Genomic DNA, 25,893 nt, shown 5'->3' on the forward strand with positions numbered 1-25,893 from the left:
ATGCAAAGTATTTTATTTTAAAACTTCTAAAATTTGAAAACAGGATGCCCTAGTTTAAATAAGATTGTTTTCCAAAGCTGAATGTACTCATTCACAACTCAGTTTTCTTGCTTGAAATTAAAAAACAACAACTCCCTAAAATTCCTAGTTGGGAACACTACTATTTTGATGTCCTGTGATTAGATGAATTGATAAATTTCAGTTGAAACATCCCTTTTTTTTCCCTTGGTAAGGGTTTAAAAAATTCTAGAACAGATGTGTTTTGCTAGTCTTACACTGACATTTTCATTTCAAATGTCTTCTGACCACGTGGTTATTTTTGAGACAAGGCAAGGATGGGGAGCAAGTCAGTAGGAAAGATGGTGTTATGGGAAAAATTCCTTTACATTCAGGTGGTATGAGGTGGCCTTTGGACCTCAAGTCCAGTTAAATCCATTTTTATGACTTGTTAATATTGAAAACTTTAACCATAAAGTAGAATTTTTTTTTTCCTAGTCTAAAGAAAATGTCATTTGTTGAGAGATCAGCTCAAGTATTTGACAAAAGACCCAAAGGTTTAGACTGGAGTAAAATATTTGCCTTTGCTCTTTGGAATTTCCAAGAAATTCTTTTGTCAATTTTTTTAAATCCATTACTTTCCCTTAGGGAGTATTTAGAAGTTTAGACTAGGGGTCTGCAAACTTTTTCTATAAAGGGCCGGATAGTAAATATTACAGACTTGAAGGCCAACAGGTGTCTCTGTTGTCATTATTTAACTCTGCTGTTATAATGCAAAATCAGCCCTAGACAATGTGTAAATGAATGAGCATGGCTCTGTTCTGATAAAACTTTATATATAAAAACATGACAGACCAGCCATGGCCCATTGACCGCAGTTTGCCAGTCCCTGGTTTAGGCTGTTAAACCCTGTTGTAGCACAGGTATATCTGAAATAATCTGTAGTAATTAGTTTACTCTCATCACCAGTAACAATAAATAATAAAGCTAACTGGTTATAAAAAGCCTAATTTGTTGCTTTGGAAACAGTTAATTTTGGAATGAACTGATTACATTCTGTTATTTTTTAATCTATTTTTGTAGGGGATTTGGGACTTGAATGATTTTTGTTTCTTTTTGGAGTTTGTTTTTGCTTTTTTTGAAAGGTAGTGATACCCCAGCCATTGCCTCTGAAGTCACTTGCTTCCTCTGTTCATATGCAGGTGGCAGACTCTGCTCTCAGTTGATGACCTTGTGGAGAAACTGGTAAAGAGATTGGAGTTCAATGGGGATCTCAATAACACTTACATCTTTTACACATCAGACAATGGCTATCACACAGGTAACGGGCAGGGTTAAGTATTCCCGTGATCTCTGTGAGTGTCTTTCCTCTTTCACCCAGTCAGTAGCATGGCAGGAAATTCTAGTCCTTTTAAGCAGTGGACATGCTAGAGGAGAGGGACTTGCCTTTAGGACCACTCTGGGTTGGGGGAGTGGGGGAAGGCAAGTCATTCCCATATGGAGAGACCAGGATTCATTATTTGCTGTTTATATGCTAAATTACATGATGTCTAGGAATAGGGAGTAGAGAGTGATCTTCATGGGTTTGAGTCAGAAAGGCTTTTTGAGTCAGACAGGAAGAGTTAAGAAAATGAACTCAATATAAAGGATTAGTAGGACTTAGAGAGTAAGGGTAACACATTCTAGACATTTAGACCAAAAAAAAGGTTATCTTGGGGAAAACCTTGGGCTAAATTGTGAAATTAGTTTTGAATTTTTTTTTTAACTGCAATATGAGTCAGCCCCCTGTCCTTGCCTTCCATCCTTTCTACTTGGAACTTCTGTAGTTAAAAACAAATGTTTTCTTCTTTCTCCATCTAAGAATTTCCATTAAAATGTAATTAACTGGAGGCATGCTTATATAGGAGCAGGTTGATTAGAAATATTCAAATTAATTTATTGTATGTTTAAATACTCAAAGTAGAGACTATTAAAATAACCCCCATTTTTCAGCTTTGATTTTTCAGCTCCATATGGCCAGTCTTTTGAATTTTTCTACCTGTTCCACATTTTTGTTTTGCTTTGCTTTGTTGCTAGAATGTTTTGAAGCAAATCCCAGACATTGTGATTTCAATACTTGCATGTACATCTGACTTATAAAGGATCATTTTTACTTCACCAGGCCAGTTATCTTCCTTAAGAAATTAACAGTAATTCCTTAATATCATATAATACCCAGTCTATATTCAGGTTTCCTTCATTTTTTTAGCAATTTATTATTTATCAGGATGCAGACAAGGTCTGCACACTGCAATTCAGTATTGTTTTCATTCTGCCACTGATTTGTTGGAAAAAGTGGGTCTTGTGTCCTTCAGAATATCCCACATTCTGAATTTGTTTAATTGCTGTCTTGTGATGCCTTAAGTCATTCATTATACTCAGCATTTTTTTTTTAGAGATTGGGAGTTAGATCTAGAGGCTTGAAATTCACATTTTCAGGCAACAGTGCTTCCTCAGTGATGGCTGCTTCCTTAACTGCTGTGTCATATCATGAGGCCCACGGTGCTGCTGCTCCACTTTGAGACGCTGGTGTGGACGGTGGTCCTGGTGTAATCAGCCTGACCCTTCCTGTGCACCTTTGTATGATTAAAGCTTCCATTAATGATTGTTACTAAATCCAGTATTCCCTTAGGAACTGCAAAATGTTGACTTCATAATTCTGTCTTTCCTTTTGCATTTATTAACTGGGATTCCTCAGAGAGGAGTGACCTCTCATCAACTATGTGGTTATCTTGAAATGACATTCATTCAGGAAAGGCAGGATAAATGTTTATTTCCTTTAGCAATGTTTGGATTAACCTCATTCATTTGGCATCATTGTAAACACCGATTTTTATGGATTTCTGTTTCAGTACATTTTTGCTCACTTTGTCCTGTGTTAGATCAGTGGGAATCCCTTGTAGGCATTTATTTAAATGAATGCAGTGAATGCAGTGTTTCCTGCCTTGTGGGAATAAGAAACCCAGGCAAATTAAAGCTATTAAACCACCATAATTAGTAGAACAAAGTTGTTTTAATTTTGTTCCTGGTTGAAGAATTGAAGCAAAGCATGAGCAGGACTTCTGTCATGGCTCCATCTTTACCCTGTGTGTTTTGTTTTCAGGGCAGTTTTCATTGCCAATAGACAAAAGACAGCTGTATGAGTTTGATATCAAAGTTCCACTATTGGTTCGAGGGCCTGGGATCAAAGCAAATCAGACAAGCAAGGTGAGTACCTAACAAGATGATGTTTGCAGGTAGGCATTTGCCTAAGAGAGTAGTGAGAAGTGATTGGTTAAGTTTCTCCTTCCATGAGAATCAGTCAGTAATGCTAATCGGCCTACAATCTTTGTGTGTTTACTAACCTTAGAAACAGTGATTCCTTTTATTGTTTTAAGCCTTTTTTTCCCACCCCTCCACCCTCCAATAACCAGATTTTTTCCCTATACATGTGTATTACATCTGCATGAATAGTTTTGTTTGTCTTTGGAGATTAGATCTTTACTTTGTCTTAAAGCAGGGATTCTCAGCTAGGGTGCTCAGCACAATCACCCTCTGAAATTGTGAAGAAAATGGAATATCCTTGGGCAAAGTGGGAAAAGATTCTGTTTGACTCATTGGGTCTGGAATTAGAGACCCAGCATCTGCCTTTTTTAAAAAAAAAAGTTTATAGATGAGTCTGAGATGTGCCTGATTTGGGGCCCACTCTCCTGCAGAGCAGAGCTTCTCAGGTTTTACTGTGCATGTGAATCCCCTGCAGATTCTGATTTCTGCATTTCTGACCAGGCAGTATGTGCTACAAATCTGACCTTCCTTGAGTATAAGGCTATAGGAAACATGTTTTCTGAGAATTAATCTCTCCCTGAATGGGACTCTTCGTTAGTAATACTTTTTTGCTTTCCTGGGTCTCTCTCCTAGAATTGTCATAGTTACATAACATTCTGTTGTTGCCGTTTCCATTTGGTTTCACTTTTTCCAAACTTAGTACTTAGGACTGAGGTACTTTGTTCCGGGAGATTGTGGGTACCTTGTTCCAAAACACTTTCCCCCAAATCTGGGAAGTAGGAGTTGACAGGCTCTACATTTATATCTGCTCTCCTTCCTGATACCACAATTTCAGCCCTAGTTCTATGAGGCCAAAAAAAAAAAAAAAAAAAAACTGAATGAATACGTAATTTAAGCTGAAATTGCAAATTGGATTTCAAGCTGAAATTGCAAACTGGATTTCAAAATGGACTAGATTTTCTGAGTATATTGGACATTTTGATTTAATTTGGGGGGTTTAATGTTTACTTGCTTAAATGCCAGTAGAGGACTTTGTCACTCATTCCCTTTTTCAGTGCTCTTGTTGGAGTGCTGTTAAAATTCTCTGAGGAAAGTAAAACAACCTTCATAATTGTCTTCTGAGTTTTCTTTTTCTCTTCAAGACCCACGTTCCTAAGGCCAGTCACTTTCAACTACAGGTTTCAGTGCCATCTAAAATCTCCCTCTCCTTTCAAAGGAGATAGGCAAGTTTGGAAGACCATTAAATCTTAAAGAGTTTTTATTGAGTTTGGTATTCAGAACTGATTGAGGAGAGTATTGTCTGCAGCTGTGTGCATGTCCAAGGGGCAGAGCTGCTAAGGTCATTTGTAACCAGTGTGGGGAAGAGCTACTCATGGAACAAACTGTTCCTTTAAGTTACTCGAATCAGAAACTTCACCTTTTCTCTAAGCAATCCAAATGAAGCCTAGCATCTAAGAAGCCATCTCAGCCATAGTAACTAGCATATATGAATGCTTAGTGTGTGTTGGGTACTATTTTATGTGTTTTACCTGTATTGCCGCACTTAATCCTCACAAATTTATGAGATAGTTCCATTATCCCAATTTTACAGATGAAGAAACTGAGGTACAGAAGTTAAATGGGTTTCCCAAGATCATTTAGCTAAAAAGTGGCCAAGCCTTGCATTTGAACTCTGTGCAGTCTGGCTCCAAGAGTCCCTACACTTAAACTTTGCACTGTATCTCAGACAACAAGTATTTTTTAAGTATCTTCTCGTAACAGCACGGTACACCAGGCGCTTTGGATACAACCTTGAGCAAGCAGGGAAGATCAGTTCTTTTCTTAATCCCTATACCAGAAGGTTCCCTTGTCTGTCCTGACATCAGGAAAACTATAGCAGCTACACTGAGGCTCCGCTCTCAAAGCTGGAGAAGTTAAATTGTGACTATGATTGAGATACTTCCAGTCAGTTGCTTCACGTGTTCTTGTTTAATCTCCAACTGCCTTGGGTGATAGACATCTTTGACCCCATTAGAGCTAAGGAAACTGGGATTCCAGAAAAATCCCTTAGGATAATCCAAGGCTTTTTACAATATGGCACCTGCCTCCTTTTTCAGGCCCTCTGCTCCATGAATCCTCTGTTGCATTTAGGCAACATGTTTATTGAGCACCTCCTACAAACCAGACACTGTTCTATGTACTCAGGTTTTGGCAGCAAACAAGACGGATAAGGTTCCTACCCCTGAGGGAGTTTATAGCCCAACAAAGGATGATAGACAAATGAGAACAAATGAATGAATGAGAATGTCAGTGATTGGTGCTGGGGAGAAAATAGGGAAGCATGAAAATGTTTTGCAGATTGAGCCAGAGACTTTAGATACAGGTAGTCAGCAAAAGCCCCTGAGACATTTGAGCAGAAACATGGATATTGAAAAGGATTTAGTCATGAAGATCTGTGGGACGGGTGCCCTGAGCACGACAATAAATGCAAAGGCCAGATGTGAGAATTTGCTTGGCTTGTTCAATGTACAAAAGGTGGCAGTTGTACTGAACTGCTTTCAGTTCCTCAAGTGAACCATCTCTCTCACCTCTTGGCATTTGTACAACTGCTCCTTCTGTCTGGAATGCTCAGCTCATGCCCCTTGTGCCGAGCTAACTGTCCTTTAGGGCTTTGGTTTAAGGGCCCCCCTTCAGGAATTCACCCCAGACCCTATCCCTACATAGGGCAGGTGCTCTTCCTACATGTTCCCAGCTGGCCTCACACTTACACCATATTGTATCTATGTGTCTTACTCTGAGAGTTCCTAGTGACGAGGAACTATCTAAATTTAAAAATACCCTGCCCTTAACACACATTGGGCATCCAGATTGGTTGAACAGACTTTACCAAGGTCCCAGGGTAAATGGCAGAATGAGGCCTGAAAAATAATTTTGCTCCCAAAATCCATGTTTTTTCCACACTGCTGTGCTGACAAATGTAGTTTGAGAAGTATGAAATGTAGCAGCTTTTATCTGTCACAAAGAAGTTCAGAGGGTGGGTGATTCATCATCTATTAGCAACACAATTGCTTCAGTGACAGTTGTTCTGTATAAGTGGCTTAGGGTGGTTAGGTTGGGTACAAAGAGCTGAGCTCCCAACAGCCTAATAGCAAAACAGTGCTTTGACTAATCGTGGTCTCTGTGTCAGCTCGGGGGGACAGCAGGGATGGGTAATATACCTGGATGTAAAAGATTGACTGTTAAAGTTGTTTTCCTTTCCGGCTAGAAATTAAACCAGCTTTAGATTTGGTAGTGAGAGTTCTTCAAAAGAGTTTTTAGAAGGAAAAAAGGTTTATGGGAAACCTTTAATGACACAGCATGGTCCAAGGGAAATAGAACTGAACTGGGAAATCAGGAACACCACATTTGGGCCACAGGACTATGGACAAGGTACTTAATCTCTCTAAGCCTTGGTTCCCTAGTTGTGAAAATTGGTAGGGTGTTATACTAAATTCTCAGGTGTGATTGGGTGAAACCCTAATTTCTTCCTTGTAGTGGAAGCTGGGACCGAGTGGCAAATGCAGCTGAAGTAGTCCAAGATGTGGGTTGTTCTCTGCTTCCTTACTCATGCATTTACTTTGCCTTTCACTAAATGTTTTTGGGGTGTTTTTGATGTGCTTTTAGTCTTTTCTTTGAAAGCCTTCCATGAATTCTTTAACACAGGGCTTAGTATCTATTTAGAAACCTGATGTGTTCTCCTGAGAACCCATTGCCTTACTCCTTCTATTTTTTTTTTTTTTTCAGTAATTATGAAACACTGTCATTCTTCCAGTTAAAAATAAGCAGATTCAAGGCTCAAGGCATGATATCCCTGCCTCAGGGTTTTCTAGGAGATTTTATTTAATCAGAATGTCTACATACTTAAATCCTAAGAACATTCTCTGTGAGCTATGATTTATGAAATAATTTACTTTTGATCTTGTCAAAGCTTTTTTCTCTTCCAAATCCATAAATGAAACTGGATGTTAACTTTAAGTTTATACTTAGTGATAAAAGCAATACCATTGTAGGAGCTTGAAATGCTAATGTTTCTAGAAGTCATTACAGTGAGGGGGCCATACAGTTCATTCTAATTCTTGGTTATATGAAAACCTGAGTTAGGTATAATTCTCTCTTGAATTCTTCATTCACACTGGGTATCCACTAGCATTCTCACATTTGTTGACATCCTACCAAACAAATCATACTAAAGAAGAGAATTTATTCATCATTTTTAGGGATAATTTGAAGATTGTAATCATCTGGGAGAGAGAGTCCTGGAATGTGTGTTTATGGTACTTGAGCAGAGTCTTAGTGACTCTTGATTTATACTGGAAACTTACAGACCTTTCTCCCATAGAACAAAAAAAGCCTTTGGAAAGAGCCTCCCAGATTATAGCTGGTGGCTCCTGAGGCAATTCCTGGTGAGAATGGCAATCACCATTTTATATCTCTGCAGATTTTATTCTAGTTTTTACCCTTTTTCTTTTCTTATAAAATTGCGTTAGACTATTAGTACTATCTGTGGAAATCACTTTGCTTCATCCATACTGCAGGCATTGCTGAAGATCTGTTAGTAACACTGTTCCTTTCAGGGTCTGTGGACACCTTGTGCCTGGATCTAATTCTGGCGGCTTTCTCTCTTGCCTCTCTTGTCCTGCCTTGGTCCTCTTCCACATTCATACCCATCCTCGATGATCATGTTCCGAGCTGCTCACGTTGCCTGGGGAACTTGAATCCAGGAAAGATACTTGTTTGTAACCCTGGGTCTTGTATAATCCCTGAAGACATAGGGTTTTTTGTTTTGTTTTCAGTAGTACATGGATCTGTTTCTCATGAACTGTCTGCCACTAAGTAGTAATTTCTGACAGCTGCAGAGTTACAGTAATTGGTTCAGGGCCAGGATATATATTCTGCCTCCAAGAGCCAGCCTAGCTATCAAAAAACCTGGCCCTTGATGAGCAGTGCTCCAGAGATGTTTTCTTGTCCTCTGAGCTATACTTCTGGTTTTGTTTTTTTGTTGTTGTTTTGTTTTTTTGTTTTTTGTTTTTTTAATATAAGAGATGAAGGGGCTTTATTTTCTCTAAAGGGAAATAGAGACATTGGTATAGAAACTATTCATTTCCTGTGGAGCAGCCCAGATTTCAATTTTTCAGTTATTTTTAAATATATCGTTTTTTTAAAAACAGCACATTATAAACATTTTGGAAAAGAGAAAATGAGAAGCAAACCCACAAAGCTACCATGTGAACACAAGCACTGTGAACATGATTGTGTACTTCCTTCCAAGGCATCTTCATGTTCATTTTATTAAATGGTTATAATTATAGGATATACACAGTTTTGTTTTGTTTTTTTTTTATTTAAAGCTGTGTTATAGGCATTTTCCCATGTTGCTACATGTTATACTTCATTGCAGTTTTTTATGGCTGCTGCATGCCATTCTTTTTATTTTTTTAATGCAGTTTTATTGAGATATATTCACATAACATACAATCCTCCAAAGTATGCAGTCAGTTGTTCATCATTTAGTTGTGCATTCATCACTACAATCAATCTTTGAACATTAGCATTACTCCAAAAAATAAAATAAAAATTAAAATAAAAAAGAACATCCAAAACATTCCATTTCCCTCCTCCCCCATTGTTCATTTACTTTTTTTAACAATCGTTTTTTTAACATTATCAAAAAAATTAAAAAACAAACAATAAAAAACATTTCGAACAAAACCAAAATAAAGGAATAATTAAAAACAACCTAAAATTGGTTTTGTTTTTAAATTTAAAGTGTCAGGGTTTTTTAATCCTTCTGTTTGTTTATGGAATATGTTGTTATGGAACTATAATTAACACTACATCTTCAGAGTTTTATTGAGACTTGCTAAAAGAATTAACTTGTGGATAGAATGTTTGCATTTTTCCACCAAGAATAAAATCAGTTCTGTTTTTCAATGTCATATATAAATGACCAACATAACAAAATTTTTTTAAAATACCAAGAAAAGTTTCTCTTACCTTATGAACTGATGTGTTCTGATTTGACAAGATAAACTGAATCATAAATTTAAAAATAACAGCAAACCCTTTTGACCTCTCATAAGTTGATCTAAGATCTAAGACTGTTATTTCCTTTCAGCAAATGATAGCTTTTCCAGTTACAAGCTACTGACTTTGTTCCAAGTACTTCTCTTGTTTCATTTCCTCATGTGTAAAATGGGATGCATACCTATGCTAGGATTGCTGTAAGGATTAAATGAGAATAAATTTTGAGCACCTGGCACAGAGTAGGTTCCCCATAAACATTAGTTCCCACTTTTCTCACTTCCCCTTTGTTTCCCTCATGCATTGTCTTCACTGCTGAATTTTTTCTAGCCTGCAACCAAGTGAGTTCTAAGCCTAGGCTTAGGTCCTCTTTAGCCCTTGCTGTCCACTACAGTAACTACCAGCCACATGTGGCTATTGAGCACTTGAAATGTGGCTAGTCCAAATTGAGGTGTGTTATTACAAAAATACTTAGTTCAAAAAAATGTAAAATCTCATTATATTGCTTACATGTTGTAGAATTTGTTTTGCCATACTAGGTTAAATAAAATACATACAATGAATTTCACCTGTTTTGTTTTTTAATTTAATAAGGTTACTAACTAGTGTTAAATTATATATGTGGCCCCCATTGTGTTGCTATTGGAAAGTGCTGGTTTAGACCCTGTAGAGGCATTGTATATAGAAGAAAAATAATCTAATAGACCAGGGAAATAAGGTAAGGTATAAATGCAGGCCACTGTCTTTAATTTCTAGAGTGTTTGTTTAAAAACACTGAAGTTTTGTACTTTTTTTTTTTGATGTATCATTGGAATAAGTCTTTTGCAGCCTTCAAAGCCTATTGGAAACATTTTTTAGCAGTGTTCTCACTCTGAGAAACTATAAATATGCTAATATCCTTGTTGGTGGGAAGCAAACAACCTTTGAGGCTTTCAAAAATGTCGGGAATCCATTTGAAGTCAGACCTCAGTGAAGTAATCTGAATAATCAAGTTGGAAAACAGTTTATATAAAATAATTAGACCAGCATTTTTCTCATGATTCATAAACAGACTCAGAGTAATCACAAAGGTGTTTTTAAAATGTTTTACTCAGTAACAGTATGATTCGAATGAATATATAACTTCCCAGTGGGGGTTTAAGTCATTATAACTATATTTGAATGTATGAAACTTGTAAGACTAACAGTAAGTGTGGGGCTGTACAAAAGGTAGTAAGTGCTATTTGTTTCATGGGTGGGATCAGGGGAAGAGAGCCTTAGTACAGGCAGAAAAGGAAGAACAGGACCAATTGTGTTCTCAGTTTTTCTTTTCCTCTTATAGATGCTCGTTGCCAACATTGACTTGGGTCCTACTATTTTGGACATCGCAGGCTATAACCTGAATAAGACACAGATGGATGGGATGTCTTTATTGCCCATTTTGGTGAGTATAAAGCCCTCAATCAGGCCTGAGCCAAGACTTCCCAGTTGTATAAGTTCTAGGTTATATAAAGATTTTAACATTTTAAAAAACCATTCCATTTTACAACCTATATAAAAAACGATAATTAGTCTTAATATATAAGTTCTTAGAAACCAAAGGTTACTTATTCCAATAGAAAAATAGGCAAAAGAGGTGACTAATCAACTCACAGAAGAATTAGAAATGGCTATAGAATGCAGAAAGATTACTTCCGTGGTGATCAAAGAAATTCTTAACTGCAGGAGAACTTTATGAGCTGCAGAACTGGAAAAAAATGAAAAGATTAATACCCAGTACTTGCCAAAGACTGAGGACATGGAAAGTAGTCATACACTGTATTAGTGTTATCAGTATAACCTATCCGGAGGTTAATACGACAAGTCACTTATCACTTCAGAATACACACATCCAGCAATTCCATCTGGGAATTTATTCTAAGGAAATCATTCAAGAAATATTTAATTACCTACCATGTGCCTGATAGTACACAGAAAACTGTATGAAAATGAACCTGTTTTAGTCATAGAAGAAAACCGGAAACCTAAATATCCATTAGAGGATTGGGAAAGTTGTGGCACATTTAAATAACAGAATATTAAACCAGCACTAAATGATGCAGATCTGCATACGTTGACTTGGAAAGATGCCTACAACTTATGATAGGGAGAAAAGGAGGTTACAAAACAGCATCTGTCCCCATTAAAAATGTATGTGGATATGCTTAAACATAAGGACATTTGGAAAGATCAATTCTAAAATGTAAATAGTGACTGTCTCTTTTTGATAAAAATTATAGATGACTCTTACTGATTTGTCTGAATCTAGTACTATTTATTGTTAGGTAGTACCTGATTCATACAAGAGAATACCTGTAATTCACTTAAGGTATGAAACAAAAGAAATACCCATGAACCCACCATCCAATTTAAGAACTCAGTGTTACCGATACTGATGTATTGACTTGTGTTCCCATCCCATCCCTTGCTGGTCCCACAGAGCTGATCACTTTCCAGAATTTCATGGTTATCATTCTCTTACTGTACCGTGTATGTATCCCTAAACAACATAACTACTTTTGAATTTGTTTTGAGCTCTAAAGATGATATTCTATATATAATCTGGGGCTTTTCTCAGCTCAGCATTGTTTCCAAGATTTATCCATGTGGTTTACAGCTGCCTAATATTCCATGTGTAGATGTATCACAACTTAATTATATTTTATCAGTCAGTAGACATGTGTGTTCTAATTTTATGAGTAATGTTGATATAGCATTCTTGTATATGTCTCCCAATGAACATATTTATATACACCAAAGTTATGGGAAGTACATATGTTATCTATGGATATCACCAAGTTATTTTACAAAATGGTCATGCCAATTTTACATTACCACCACCAGTGTATGAGAATTCCCCTGTCAACCACTTACCTGCTTTCTGTTTCTGTAGATTAGTCTGTTCTGGACATTCCATATAAATGGAATCATACAATATGCGACTTCTTATGCTCTTTCACTTTCTACAGTGTTTTCAAGGTTCATCCACATTGTAGCACGTATCAGTACTTCATTGATTTTTATGACCTAGTAGGATTCCATTGTATGTGTGTGTCACATTTTATTTGCCCTTTCATCGATTGAAGGACATTTGGGTCATTTCCACTTTTTGATTATTATGAATAATGCTGCTGTGAACATTCATGTGCAAATTTTTGTGTAGAACACAATGTATGATTTTCACATCTCTTGGGTATATACCTAGGAGTGAGATTGCTGGGTCATATGGTAACTTTAACTTTTTAAGGAACCTCCATACTGTTCTCCAAAATGTCTACACCATTTTACATGCCCATCAGCAGTGTCTGATGGTTTCAGTTTCTCTACATCCTTGCCAACATTTTTTATGTCTTTTTAAATTATGACCATCCTAGTGGGTGTGAAGTGATAATCTTATTCAAAGTGATATGCATTTTCCTAATGACTAATGGTATTTGGCATCTGTTCATGTTCTTATTGGCCATTTGTTTATCTTCTTTGGAGAAATATCTATTGAGATCTTTTGACCATTTTTTAATTGGGTTATTTGTTAGTGAATCGTTTTTCATCTCTGCCCTGTGTTTCTACCCTTATGAAATGCCTCTGTCTTTTTGCACATTTTTCTTTTGGGTTGTCTTTTTCATACCAGTTTGTAGTAATTATTTATGAATGCTAAGTTCTAATTTTTTGTATTCTTGTTGGTGATGTCATTTTCCTATACTAAAATATCTCTATGAGAACACAGGAGTTGAATGTATAATCATTCCTTTTATGGCTAGTGTTCTTTGTGTTTCATTTATAAAATGTTTCTAAACCTTGAGGTCAGAAAGCTATTCTCTTAGATTTTCTTCTGAAATTTGTACAGTTCAGCCTCTTAAATTCAGGTCTGTGATTATCTAGAATTTATTTTCTTGCATGATATGAGTCAGGGATCCAATTTCATTTTTTTCTCTATAGATATTCAGTAGTCTTTTCTGTTCCACTGATCTGTCTGTCCCTTCACCAGTACCATTTGTTTTTTCGTATTATACAGCTGCATAATTAAATTTTTATCTTGCTCAGCACAGCTGTCTCCTTATTGTGCTTCAGGGGCACCCTAGCCACCACTTTTCTATGTCAAGTGTAGAATCAGCTTTTCAGATTTCCTGAAAAATTGTGCTGGACTTTGATCCAAATTGCATTGAATCTATAGATCAGTTAGGAGAAATTTTGCATCTTTTTACTTTTCTTCATAAAAGTTCTATGTTGTATACCCTATTTATTTCTGATTAGGAAAAAAAAAAAGAACTTCATCTGGGGAGAAATTGTTACACTGTGAATAGTTACTTGCTCTGCACGGTTCTGGAAGTGCCATTTAAGACCCAGCTTTTTAAACTAAACTGATATTAAAAATTCACTTCTTTAGTTACACTTGCCATAATAGCCAGTGCTCAGTAGCCATCGTATTGAACAGTGTGGGTGTAGAATGTTTCAGTTAGAAACTTCTAATGGATAGTGCTGTTACAGTCCAGAGATTGGCAAACTACAGCCAATGGGTCAAATCTAGCCCACCTTCTGTTTTTGTAAATAAAGTTTTAATCGAACACAGTCACTCATTCATTTAAGTATTATCTGTGGCCGCTTTCCCACTACAAGCAGAGTTGAGTAGTTGAAACAGAAACTAAAGAGACATAAAGCCTAAAATAGTTTCTCTCTGGCCCTTCACAGAAAATGTTTAATGATCCCTACAGACCATTAGTCTCAAATTTGTTTGCATATTAGAATCACCAGGGAAATAAATACTACCACTGGGGTCCCACCCCCAGATATTCTGATTTAATTGCCAAGGGACATAACCTGGCTTTTGGGAATTTTAAAGCTCCCCTGATGATTCTAGTATGCAGCAAACTGTGAAAACCACTGATCTGGACTCCCTGGATACTCTCTTCTCTGCACACTTTGGCACTCAAGTCGGGGGCAGGGTGGTGATGTGTGTGTGGAGGATTTGAAGTCAAGTCTGACCGAAAGCTCTTCTGTAGACTCTCAGCTTCCATGACTCAGGGTTGGTGGAGTGAGTACTTAGGGAGGAGTTGGCAGCTTCTGAAGTCTCCTGTGACTCATGTGAGCTGCACAGGTTTGTTCAGGTTTCACTGTAGAACACTGAGTTAGGAAACAGGTTCCTGTGTCTGACTCCCCCTCTCCAGGCAACTGTGACATTCAGGGTCTTGCACAAGGCTCTTGCCCACTTCTCACTGCAGTCACCCAGGTTCAGTGTTCTAGTTTGAGCAGTGGTTCTCAAACTAGTACATGAGGGGCTTGTTAAAACATAGACTGCTCCCCACTCCAGTCGAACCTGAAATGTAGCATGTTCCAGGCGATGCTGATACTGCAGGTACAGGAACCGTACTTTGAAAACCGATGTTGTAGAGCCGTGCTTCTCAAATTTAAAGTGCACATGAGTCACCTGAAGATCTTAGTAAAATGCAGATGGAGGCTCATTAGGGTTCGAGTAGGGCCAGAGATTCTGCATTTCTAACAAGCTCCCAGGTGTTGATGGTAAACCAAAGACTAGACCAACTAGTAAGACTTGTGGCCATTTTAAGAGCACAGCTCCCCATCTCCATTTCATCCTGCTACTGAGCTGATCTTTCTAAAGCATAATCTTGATTGTGTTGCTTTCTTGCTCAGAAACCTCCCATGGCTTCTCACCTGCTGATCTTTTTAGAGAAAATGTGCACCCTGATGTTCAGGGCCTTTTCCTGTGTGGTTACCGGCCTGTCTTTCCACCCCGACTTTCTCTTGCCTCCTTGTCTGAATGCTTGTTTCTGGAAACCACACTACCGAGTGTTCTCTGCTTCCATCCTATACTCATGTTGTTCCTTTGATCCCAAACTGTACCTTACTCCCAGATTCTTCCTCCTTTCTCCAGTTTGTATGCTGGTCTTAAACTTTCCCATTTGCTTCTTTCCTTCTACTCTGCTAAATGTGCTGTGCTGTGAAGATTAAATGAGTTAGTATACATCTCATTTCTTCATTCTGAACATGAAGAAGTGCTTTGAGCCTATTATAGTCCTCGGCACAATCTGCTAAGGTTGATTGATTAATATGATTGATTAACATGAGTTTATTTCTTGTCTTTATGTCTATTAGGTTATAAACTTTTGGGGGGTATGAGTTTAGGATGGCTCTTACATGGAGGAAACAGACGGTATTGTTCATTCAGCTACTTGATGTGTGACTTTGATTATTGCTTAGCTACTTTGTCAGTTCCCATTCCTGAAATGATTCACAGCAGTAGTCTTGGGGAGTAATGATTCAGTGTTCAAAGTATTTACCATCACTTGTGAAGGCTCTGTGAATACCAAACTTGATAGTCAGTAGCTTTCATATGCATCAGTTTTAGTTATTTCTTTCAGTTAATGAATGAATAGTTCAATTAGTTTTGACTCTTAAGTCCCCTTTAGCAGTAAGGTAAATGGCCTTGTGATCCTTACAGTCTATAGAGTTAACAAAAACCATCTTTTCTCTTTCTAGAGAGGTGCCAGTAATCTGACCTGGAGATCAGATATTCTGGTGGAATACCAGGGAGAGGGCCAAAATGTCACCGACCCAACATGTCCTTCCGTGGGTCCTGGAGTATCTGTGAGTAATAGCTTCACTTGGCTTAGACAGCTTTCTCACTTATACTTGTCTTGACCAACACCTTACTGTGTTAACTTGTGAACTCTAAATCTGAGCCCTGCTCCTCTGTAACTTGACTTTTTCTCTTAACTGTGGGTGGTTGGTTGGTAGATGGACTAAGGTAAACCCAATTATCTTGAAATGATGTTGCCGACCTATGGTCAGAATGTGCACTTAGAATTCTTCTGGTTGTTGTAACATATGTATATCTGGCCGTATTCTCACCTTATCAATACTCCTTCCTTGTGTCACTACCCCTTCCCAGTATCTGTATTGAATAGGGATATTCTCAGTGACATCCACTAGAGATGGGCCCCTGTGACGTGCTATCATGACTGCCTGGCAATGCTTAGCAGCTGGGCTGGTTGTGGAGGTGATAACAGCTGTGTTGGCCTTGCTTTAGAGAATGGGAAATAGGCTTCTGTTCGGAGTTTGCTCTCCAAAGTCTTACTATTTAGTAAAGAACCAGCCAAAAGTGAAATAACATCCTATGGAAACATGAGCTGGAGTTGTAAGTCATATTTGGTGGTGAGAGTACTCATAACTTACCTGCAGATGATTTCCACAAAGCTCATTTTAGCCTATAATATTAATCCATTTTCTCCAACCTTTAGGAAGAAGTGACTCATTTCCATATTAATTTCTTTTCCTTACCAGCCCATACATTTTAAAGGCGCTCATCAAAAATACTTCCTGTTAGGAGATTAGCACACAAGGACTACAGCAGCCTACAAATGGAACAACCACATGTTCCTTAATCAAGTTAGCCATCAGTAAGGGGCAAAGCCTTAGATCTATTTTTGGTTTACTGGTTTTTCTGAGGAAGTTTTCCTCATTTCTGTCAAATTGCATATCAGGTTAAGCCAACTTGGTTGTCCCCGTAGGCAACTAGTTATTCGGTACTATGGAAAAGCTATATATATTTAACTTTTTAAATATTCCTACAGCAATGTTTCCCAGACTGTGTATGTGAAGATTCTTATAACAACACATATGCTTGTGTGAGGACAATGTCAGCATTGAGGGATTTACAGTATTGTGAGTTTGATGACCAGGAGGTAAGAGGAACTTCTGCTGGCTGCTCCCCCACCCATTTTGTCTATGACCTGTGCTTTGTTCGGTAGTCTCATAGCATAAAAGGAATTCCAAGGATGCTCCCCAGGGGAAAACCTTTTGTTTATTTGTACATAATCTTAGGTTTCTTTGAGTTAAGAAAAACAGAATTCATGAGGCCGTGCCTCTCACTTCTCTTACTGTGATCTTTTTCTGGATAGAATTTTTTCCACACCACCACCACCCAAACACATACATTTTAAATGAATAGTTCACTTTTTAAGATGATATATGCCTGTTCTGTCAGCTCTCCTTTATGACTTGGGGTGAAAGTAAGACACTCAGTGGTGAAACCACTTGGGGCATTACCTAGAACATTCACCAACAACCATCGTGTTCAGAAACTTCTGTTCCCACCACAACCTAGAACATTGCTGCTCAAATAGATTAGCATTAGGGGCCAAAGGCAGAACCAGGAGCTCCATCCTTGGAAGAAGGTGGCCTTTAGCCAACACAGATAAGTATGGATTGTCTGAAGGATCCACATGGATTGTAGTTCATTGTGGTTTCATACTTGATCAGTGTGTGCTCATCTGCCCCATCTGGCAACTGAAATCTTACCAGATGGAGTAGATTCCCTTCTGTGTTTCTCCGAAATTGATTCCACCCTTCCATTTGCAGCTCAGGAGTCCCTTGGACAGTGGATGAACAAGCTTCCTCAGTCTGTGTTAAGTCCTTTCCTGTTAGTAGGTAGAAACCTTCCCAAATGCAATTCTTATTTCCCCCACCCCCATAATGTGTATCAGTTTGAAAGCCGTTTTATAAGTGATAGTCTGAGGGCAGCTATTTGAAGCCAGTACAGGTTAAATTTATCTACCATCTTCCTAGCCTATCATTTGACTCCACTTTGGGGAACAGCATACAAGTTAGGAAAAAAAAAAAAAATACTGACATTGGGCATGTCTAAAGTTAGAATAAGTTGTATTGTGTCATGCCCCAATTGGAGTTATACATTTAAAACTGCTTTTTAAAATAGGAAAACTTAACATTTTTATAACACAGGCTAGAGTACCTTCATATCCATTCTCATTTGAATCTTCACAATTCAAAGTCAAAAATAAACCTTCATATGTCAGCTCTTAACTTTAGTAACTTTTTTGCTAAGTCTTATTTCTGAGTCTGCCATTTGAGGGTCCTGCCTTCTGTTCTCTGCTTCAGTTACAGTGGGTAATAAATTTCCTCCCCTGGGCCCCTTCCCGACTCTGCCTTAAGGCACAGGGTGTGCTGGAGATCCCTTTCCAGCATGTGGGCTATAGACCTGAAGCAATTCAACCCCCAGAACAGATGGGCCATTGTCTCAAGTTTGGTCTTTGAGGATCTTGAGACCAGATGATACTCTTCAGGGCCTTGGTCTTTTTAATTTAACTCCTCCCTATTTAGAAACAGTTCCCATTAGGCATAGTTCTTCAGATATAACCCTTGCTCTATTCTTTCCTTCATCCTTTCTTATCCCATAGGTGTTCGTAGAAGTCTATAATCTGACTGCAGACCCAGACCAAATCACTAACATTGCTAAAAGTACAGACCCAGAGCTTTTAGGAAAGATGAACTATCGGTTGATGATGTTACAGTCCTGTTCTGGACCAACGTGTCGCACTCCAGGGGTTTTTGACCCTGGGTAAGTGTACTTTTTTCAATCGCTTTGCCATGATGTCTTTAGCTATCGTGCTATTCTTGAAGGCAAAGGGAGCCCGATGGGTTCTCTTTGCTTTGAGCGAGCTGTGTTTATCATTCTTCCACTTTAGAATGGGAATACTGTGTCTTGAAGCATTAGTCTTTTGTGCTGGGAAAATAAGCTGTTTGAAACTTTTGCTCTCCACTGCCAGTCAGTGCTTCAGCTGGAGGCATAGCCCTGCTCCCCACATGGGCTCTTCTCCCCCCCTGCTGTGATTCTTGTCATAGCACCACCTGATTGCACTGGTGACATCTGGGACTTCTTTAAAGTAAGCTTCGACCCAGAGGTACGCTGTTCCCTAGGGCTTCCCAGAGCATATGCCTTCATTTCAATTCTCAGAAACCCCAATTATGGAAACTTGAAACCTTGCTTCTAAATTTAGTGTGTTAAATACACACAGTGAAATAGAATTTATAAATTTTGTTGAAATGTGTAAGCCCACTGCAGTCTAATATAAAAGACGTTTAGCTGTCATCTCCTGAATTAGCTCTGTTCCTCCCTCCCGCACCTCCTAGGCAGTCTCCTGTCAGCAGTTAACATTGGGTATTTGAGTACACCGTGCATTTGAGCTGCTTAGCGCAAGCAGCAGGCCAGTTATTTTTGCTTAAAGATTATGGAGTTAACAATTATAGACTTTTAGTGGAAAAGGTTTTTCACTTCTTAACACTCTGGTTGTAGGAGAGAGGGAAGAATGATGCCACAAACTGATGGAAAGTTGTAACTGAATTATTTAGCCATCTTCATGTTAGACTGTATCATCATTCGAGTTAGACAGGAATATATGGGAATGATTAGAGAAACTATAGACTATTTCTTAAAGAAATGTAATTTTTTAAAATTTAAACAGTGTATATAGAGCCAGAGAGACCTAGATACCAGAAAATTAAAACTAGGTAACAATATGAAAAGACAGTATTTACCATTATTTTAAAAATATCACTTTAATTTTTATATGGATAGTCATGTTAATGCAATAAGATTTGTCAAGCTTTGATGTTTCCTCCAAGTTAATGAAATGGATCTAACTTAATACCATTTCCTTCCGATAGGAAGGTCAGTCTCTAGATAAAAGCACAAGACTAGCTGATCCATGCTGACAGTGCAGTGTTCAACAGCTGCTTTGCTTAGAATGTTTTATGCAACCAAATAAAGTAAGATGTCTATAGCAGTTAATATATTTTAACCATATACTGTCTGGCTGACTCTCATAATTTAAAGCCAACATTTAACTAAATCTCAGTGGAGACCCAAGGGACTTGGACACTTTGGACTATGATGAATGGCTGAACAGTCCATGACTCCATTCCTAGAGCACAGACCTGCTGTGCCTGGCATCCACTTGGCCAACACAAGGCAGGTGCCACATCTGCCTTGGTTCCTTGGAACATCTGGCCCTATGTGGTAGAAGCACTCAATCATAAAATTCTCATACAGGCCTTAGAGATCAAACAGGTGTGATTTGCTCAAGGGTCTCCCTGTTAGGAACTGATACAACAAGGGGTCCTGATTGCTAGGTGAAGCTTTTGTTTTGTTTTGTTGACCATAACTGTTGTCTTGCCCACATTCTAGAATTTTATAGCTAAGGTTTTAGATGTTGGCTAAGGTGATGGCTTTGCTGAAATTAGGTTGATTTTTCCTTCAGCCTGTTTTACTCTTTGCTATCAAACATTTGGCCCATCATATCCTGTGAAACAGGTCAGTAACCTACAGCTCCTAATCCAAATCTGGCCAACACCTGTTTTTGTAAATAAAGCTTTAGTGGAACATAGCCACACACATTTGTTTACAGATTGTCAATGGCTGCTTTCACGCCTGGATGACAGAGTTGAGTAGTTATGCCAGAGACTGTGTGACCCACAAAGCCTAAAATACTTACTATCTGGTCCTTTACAGAAAACATTTGCAGACCCCTGCCGTAAAATAATACTGAAAGTTTGTCACACAAGAGAGTGGGTCAGAGTAAAACTGTGTTATTTTTTACCTGCATGCCGAAAATCCCTTTCTGGCCAATCTGTGTTCTTTACGTCTACCAACTCCCAATTCAAATATCATATAACATTCCACACTCACTTTCCTCTTGGGTGGTGAAATTGGTTATTTATTTATGTGCCTGGCATTTTCCATGAATTATTTTACAATTTTATTGGTGTGCAGAGAGGTAAATGACTTGTCTAAGTCCATAGTGTGCCAAATTCAAACCCATGCTGAAGGTCAGTGCCTGTGCTCTTATCAGCCACAGTCAGTGTGTCTAACTGTAAATTAGAAAGGACTTTGAAACTCTCAGCAGGGCTTTGAGCATAGACCAGATTCTTCCATCTAGCTGCTTTATACTTTAGGTCCTTCCTCCTCCCCCGCACCCCAGCCCAACCTCCCCCTAAAAAAATCCAGCTCAAGGTTTGCCTTCATCCAAACCCTTTCAAGATTTAACCTTCTATTTCCTTTTTCTTCTCCTCTCAGCTTATTTTATATTATTTTGAACTTGCTGGCTTGTATTATAAATGTACTTTATGATTATTAATATGCATGTTTTTCAAACTTTCCCACAAGATTCACTTCAGGTGATTTAAGGGTTCTTTTTATATCCCTTTCTGCTATCCTTTTTCACCTAATATTCTGAATAAAGTACTCAATGACTAACTAGAGTTAATGTGACATCCTTTTCTCCCCACCCCAGATACAGATTTGACCCCCGTCTCATGTTCAGCAATCATGGCAGTGTCAGGACACGAAGGTTTTCAAAGCATCCTCTGTAGCAGCCTTTCCAGCCTCTGCAGATGGATCCCTGCATGCCTCTTCCTGATGAAGTGATTGTAGTAGGTGTCTGTAGCTAGTTTCCAAGACCACACATGGAAGAGTTTCTGGACTGGCTTGTTTTAAGTCCTGTTTGAAGAAGCAACCCAAACAACTGACTTCCTCATGCAGTGTGTTAAACTGTGAACTTTGTCTGAGTGTGGGGAGTGGCTGTCCCTGGACCATTCATTCGGCTGACAGTGAATACTCCTGAGGTCTTTGTTCTCACCATACCTTTTCTGTCCTGGGGCCACAGTTCTTGATTATGCCCTGTGTGGTCAAAGTGTGAATTTGTAACTTTCTTCAGACCAATGGCAATTCTTAGGGGCAAAAAAAAACTTTTTTTGGTATACAGTTCAACTTAAAAGCAAAGGACCTGCATAGCGTTTCAGATTGAGCGTTTCACTATGAAAATACAAAAAGAACCATCAAAGCTGAGTCATCTGATTAAGAACAAGTACCATTGTTTTTAGGTTAGTGAAAATATATTATTTTTAATATCCATTACAGTGTGGTAAGTTGCAAATTCAAAACATGTCAACCAAGCTCTGTTCATTTTTTGAATTCTGGACTGGTGCTACACTGAAAGACAGCAGTAAGCTTTTGGTAAAGATTACTTCCAGGTAGCTCTTGATGGTGATTGCTATCTACTTTCCGGTGGCTACTAACCACGTGGAGTGCCAGTTAACCCCAGGAGTAGAGTATTGAGGGAATGTTTCTTCCCTTGATAGTTTACCCTTTAAGATATGAAAAATAAAGTGGTTTAGGTACATCAGTAGGGAAAAAAATGCCAAGGTTTGAAGAAGGTTGTATTTTCCAGGAGCTTTCTGTAGAAAGGGCTCCTAGGTTGGCAGTTGAAGGGCTGTACTGGGGATGGAGTAAGTGTCTGCCAGCTGGCTTTCGTCCCCATCTTTCCATATTTTGCTGTCATTCTACTCATTTTTTAAAAGATATAAAATTTCTCACAGTTGATGCAAAAGTACCAAAGCTACTTTACCCCACCTTCTTCTCCTCTTTCAAATAAGTTCTTCCTGAAGCTTTAGAGTCTTACGTAATTTGGGCCCTGTTCAGTATTCCCTGTCGAAATCAGATCTGTTTAAGTTCCCTCACTGTCTAGAAGTTTTTGTTTCATGGCTCAAAGACCAATTCCATTTCTGCTGTTTGTTCTTCACCAGAAGGTTAGTTGGTGGTAGGGAAGCAGGAGAAGAGGAAGATCTGTGATTATAACCAGTTCAGCTCAGGCAGTAAGTGATTTTGCTTTATTTAAGGTCTTTGGTGAGCTTTAAGCACTTTGTTTATAAGTCCTGGCCATAAATAACATTTCTACCAGAATTCCAGATAGCCATGTTGGGTTAATAGCCATTGGGTTTATTCCTTTACCTCACGTGATCCTAGAAACTGGTGATATCTAAAGGTGAAATAGGTAAGCAAAATGAACACCTCTGCTATGAATGTTTTAGGTAAAAAAAATTCTTAAAATTTTGTAACAGCAAACTACAGTGTTGAATTTGATTATCAGCTTTATTCTCCACTTTGATTCTTAACACTTCCACATTAATGAAAGTTGCCCACAGTTATTCTCAAATAAAAAGAAACCAAATCTTACCAGGTTTTGGACTATGATGTCATATTATTAGTTTTATGATGCTGGTTCCTAAAAGCAGGTCAGCTGCTGATAGTCTCTCTGCCACACTGCTCTTACATTCAGCTGACTTCTTTTTGGGGTGGTGGGGATGTAGTGTGACACTCCTTGAGAACCTCTTCTGTTATTGGTACATTTCCTATGTAACCTTCAAATAGCCTTCATGACTTTTTCTTTTGAACTGACTTCATTCTGGAACTGTGCTAAAAGAGTCTTTGACAGAGAGACCTCAGCTTATAGCCTGAAAGACTACAAAATGCACTGAATTTTTCAGAATGTGTGTGTGCAAGTGACCCATTGTAAGAAGCTTGCCTTGTTTCCCTCATAATTGTACTGAATTGGATTTTGACTGTGTTCCCATTTATGAAAGCCAGGTTTGTCTGTTGGTGCCCTTCAGAGTAAAGAATCATACAACCTTTGAAATGAACAGAGGCCTTAAGAATGAATAGAAGTTTGGCCTATGACATTCCTTACTAAAAAGCTCTCCCTCAAACACAATCACAAGGTAAGGAGCAACCTTTTGAACATCTTTGAATTTGGCAAATGATGGTGTTACATATATGTTTTAATTGACAACAGTAGGGTTTTGTACAAAATAATAATGATAGCCATGAAACTTACATCTTAATCTGTAAGAAATGTTCTTAAATTTATCTATGTCTAAATTAAGGATTGGTGCTTTTTAATGAAAGGAGAAAAGTTGTCCCAGAATTCATGCTAAGAGAAACGATATATTTCAACTGATCCATCAGTGGACTCAGAAGGGTATGTTTAAGTTCTTTCATTTCACCACCACTTAGGCCTCACTGAATTTTGTAAATTACTATGTTTGCGTCATTTGTTCCTAGAAGTTATTCTTTCCTGGCTCTGTGTCATCTCAGTCATTTGACTTAGAAAAGTGCCCTTCTAAGGACCCTGTTCACTGCTGCACTTTTGAATGAATTAAAATTTATTTCTCTGTCTGGTGGGATTGTGTCCTTTGTTTCAGTGCCCAAGTAGTAATTTTGATAAGATCTGTTTTTTTTTTTTTTCTTGATAACTGTTGAATGTTTTAATCACTAACATAATAGTGGGGATGGGCCATTACCTCATTGGATTGTGTAGTCTCTGCCTGGATAGTTCTTTTACTCATGGTTCTATTAAAGAATAACCCCTGGATGAATGTAGAAAATCTTTCCTGATAAATCTTTATTCGTTTATAGCTTTACAAGAAAATCTTATCTTGGCTGGGTTTAAAATAGACTTTGTCCATTCATGTGATCCATTGCCCTAAGTGAAGAATGACTTCTTATAGAAGTTAGCAAACCTTTTCTTATAAAGGGCCCTATAGTAAATAATTTAGGCTAACAGGCCAGAAGGTCTCTATCACAAATAACTCTGCTGTCATGATGCAAAAGTAGCTGTAAACAATACATAAATGGTGTGTGTGTGATTGTCTTCCAATAAAACTTTATATACAGAAACAGGCAGGCTGTAATTTGCCTACCCCTGACTTAAGATACCTCATATCTTTCCTATCCTTTCTGAAGACCAAGTAGAGAAAGAAGATGTTACTGCCCAGGTAATACTTAAAAAAAAAAAACAGTAATTTGGGTATATCACAGTGTCACACTCACTGGTGTGAGGGCCTGGGATTTGACGTGATCATCCCTAAAAGCTAATAAGTTAGTCTGTTACTGCTTCATGGATGTGAGAAGACATGAGACGCCTGGGTCAGAGATGGAGGACTTGACTGCTATGGCACAGCAAGCCACATGAGCATGTCTCTTCACCCTTGCCCCAAGTCCAAGTGGGTGCAACGCAAAGGGCCCAGATGGGTACCTGCACATTGTGGGTTTTGTTACAGGAGAGGGACGTCTAGCTTGAAGAGACTGCTGTTTTATGGCACTTTAAGCAAGCTTGCACTTTGTCCTAGAGGAAGAATTATTTCATCCCTCAAGGTTGCTCAGTGCAAACACAGTGGCTTGGGTCGGGATGTATGCAGGGAGACATGCTTAGGGCCCATAGTGGATTGCCTCTCCCAACAGCTGTCAGCTATTTAATAGCAGGGGATCATCTGATAGGACATCCCACCCACTCCTCCCCACAAGAGCTAGGGAGCTAGAGCAGGCCAAGAATAGCACTCGTTGAGTTGAAATGCTTTACCTGCAACTCAAAGCCAATAATCCCTGTGGCGTAGGTAAGAAAGATGTGTCTAGACCTCTTAGATTTCAAGACAGGTGAATACCAAGAGCCTGAAGCGAAAAAGAGGGAAAGGATGAATGGGTTAAATATCCAAGTCACATTCCTTTTGAGACCTACCTTGTCTAAAGGAGGAAGATACAGAGCCTCTGTGAACACTGACATCTCCCACCAGGCCACCAAAAAGGAGGAGAGCATTTACGTGTATAGATTCATAGTAAGTATAGACTTGACTGGATCAATTTTCTAACATCTCATCTATTCCCACTAAGACTGTAAAACTGCCCCATAGAGCCAGATTCCCTACACGTAGTTTTTGTTTCCTCTTCTGTACCTCCAAGGGATTTAAAAGGCTAGTTACGTATGTGTCTTGAAGTCTGTTTAGACAAGAGGTGGCAACTAGAGAAGCCAAAGGACACTGTGTTGAGATCTCTACTGAAGTCCTAGGAATAACTATATAATAAGATTTTATATTGTGGCACACGGGAAATAGCTT

General features: G+C 38.5%; 1 protein-coding gene across 1 annotated transcript in view; it reads left to right on the forward strand.

The window, feature by feature from the left end:
• The window catches only part of GNS (glucosamine (N-acetyl)-6-sulfatase), a 36,587-nt gene extending 12,406 nt beyond the window's left edge, over positions 1-24,181 (forward strand). The window contains exons 8-14 of the mRNA XM_037845893.1: positions 1,200-1,318; positions 3,140-3,243; positions 10,661-10,762; positions 15,850-15,957; positions 16,944-17,054; positions 18,567-18,727; positions 21,459-24,181. Coding sequence (XP_037701821.1) covers positions 1,200-1,318; positions 3,140-3,243; positions 10,661-10,762; positions 15,850-15,957; positions 16,944-17,054; positions 18,567-18,727; positions 21,459-21,537 — 784 coding nt within the window. The 3' untranslated portion in view covers positions 21,538-24,181. The remainder of the gene's footprint in view (positions 1-1,199; positions 1,319-3,139; positions 3,244-10,660; positions 10,763-15,849; positions 15,958-16,943; positions 17,055-18,566; positions 18,728-21,458) is intronic.
• The last annotated feature ends 1,712 nt before the right edge of the window (positions 24,182-25,893 follow it).

The sequence above is a fragment of the Choloepus didactylus genome, chromosome 8 (assembly GCF_015220235.1).
Source record: "Choloepus didactylus isolate mChoDid1 chromosome 8, mChoDid1.pri, whole genome shotgun sequence".
Classification (NCBI taxonomy): Eukaryota; Metazoa; Chordata; class Mammalia; order Pilosa; family Megalonychidae; genus Choloepus; species Choloepus didactylus.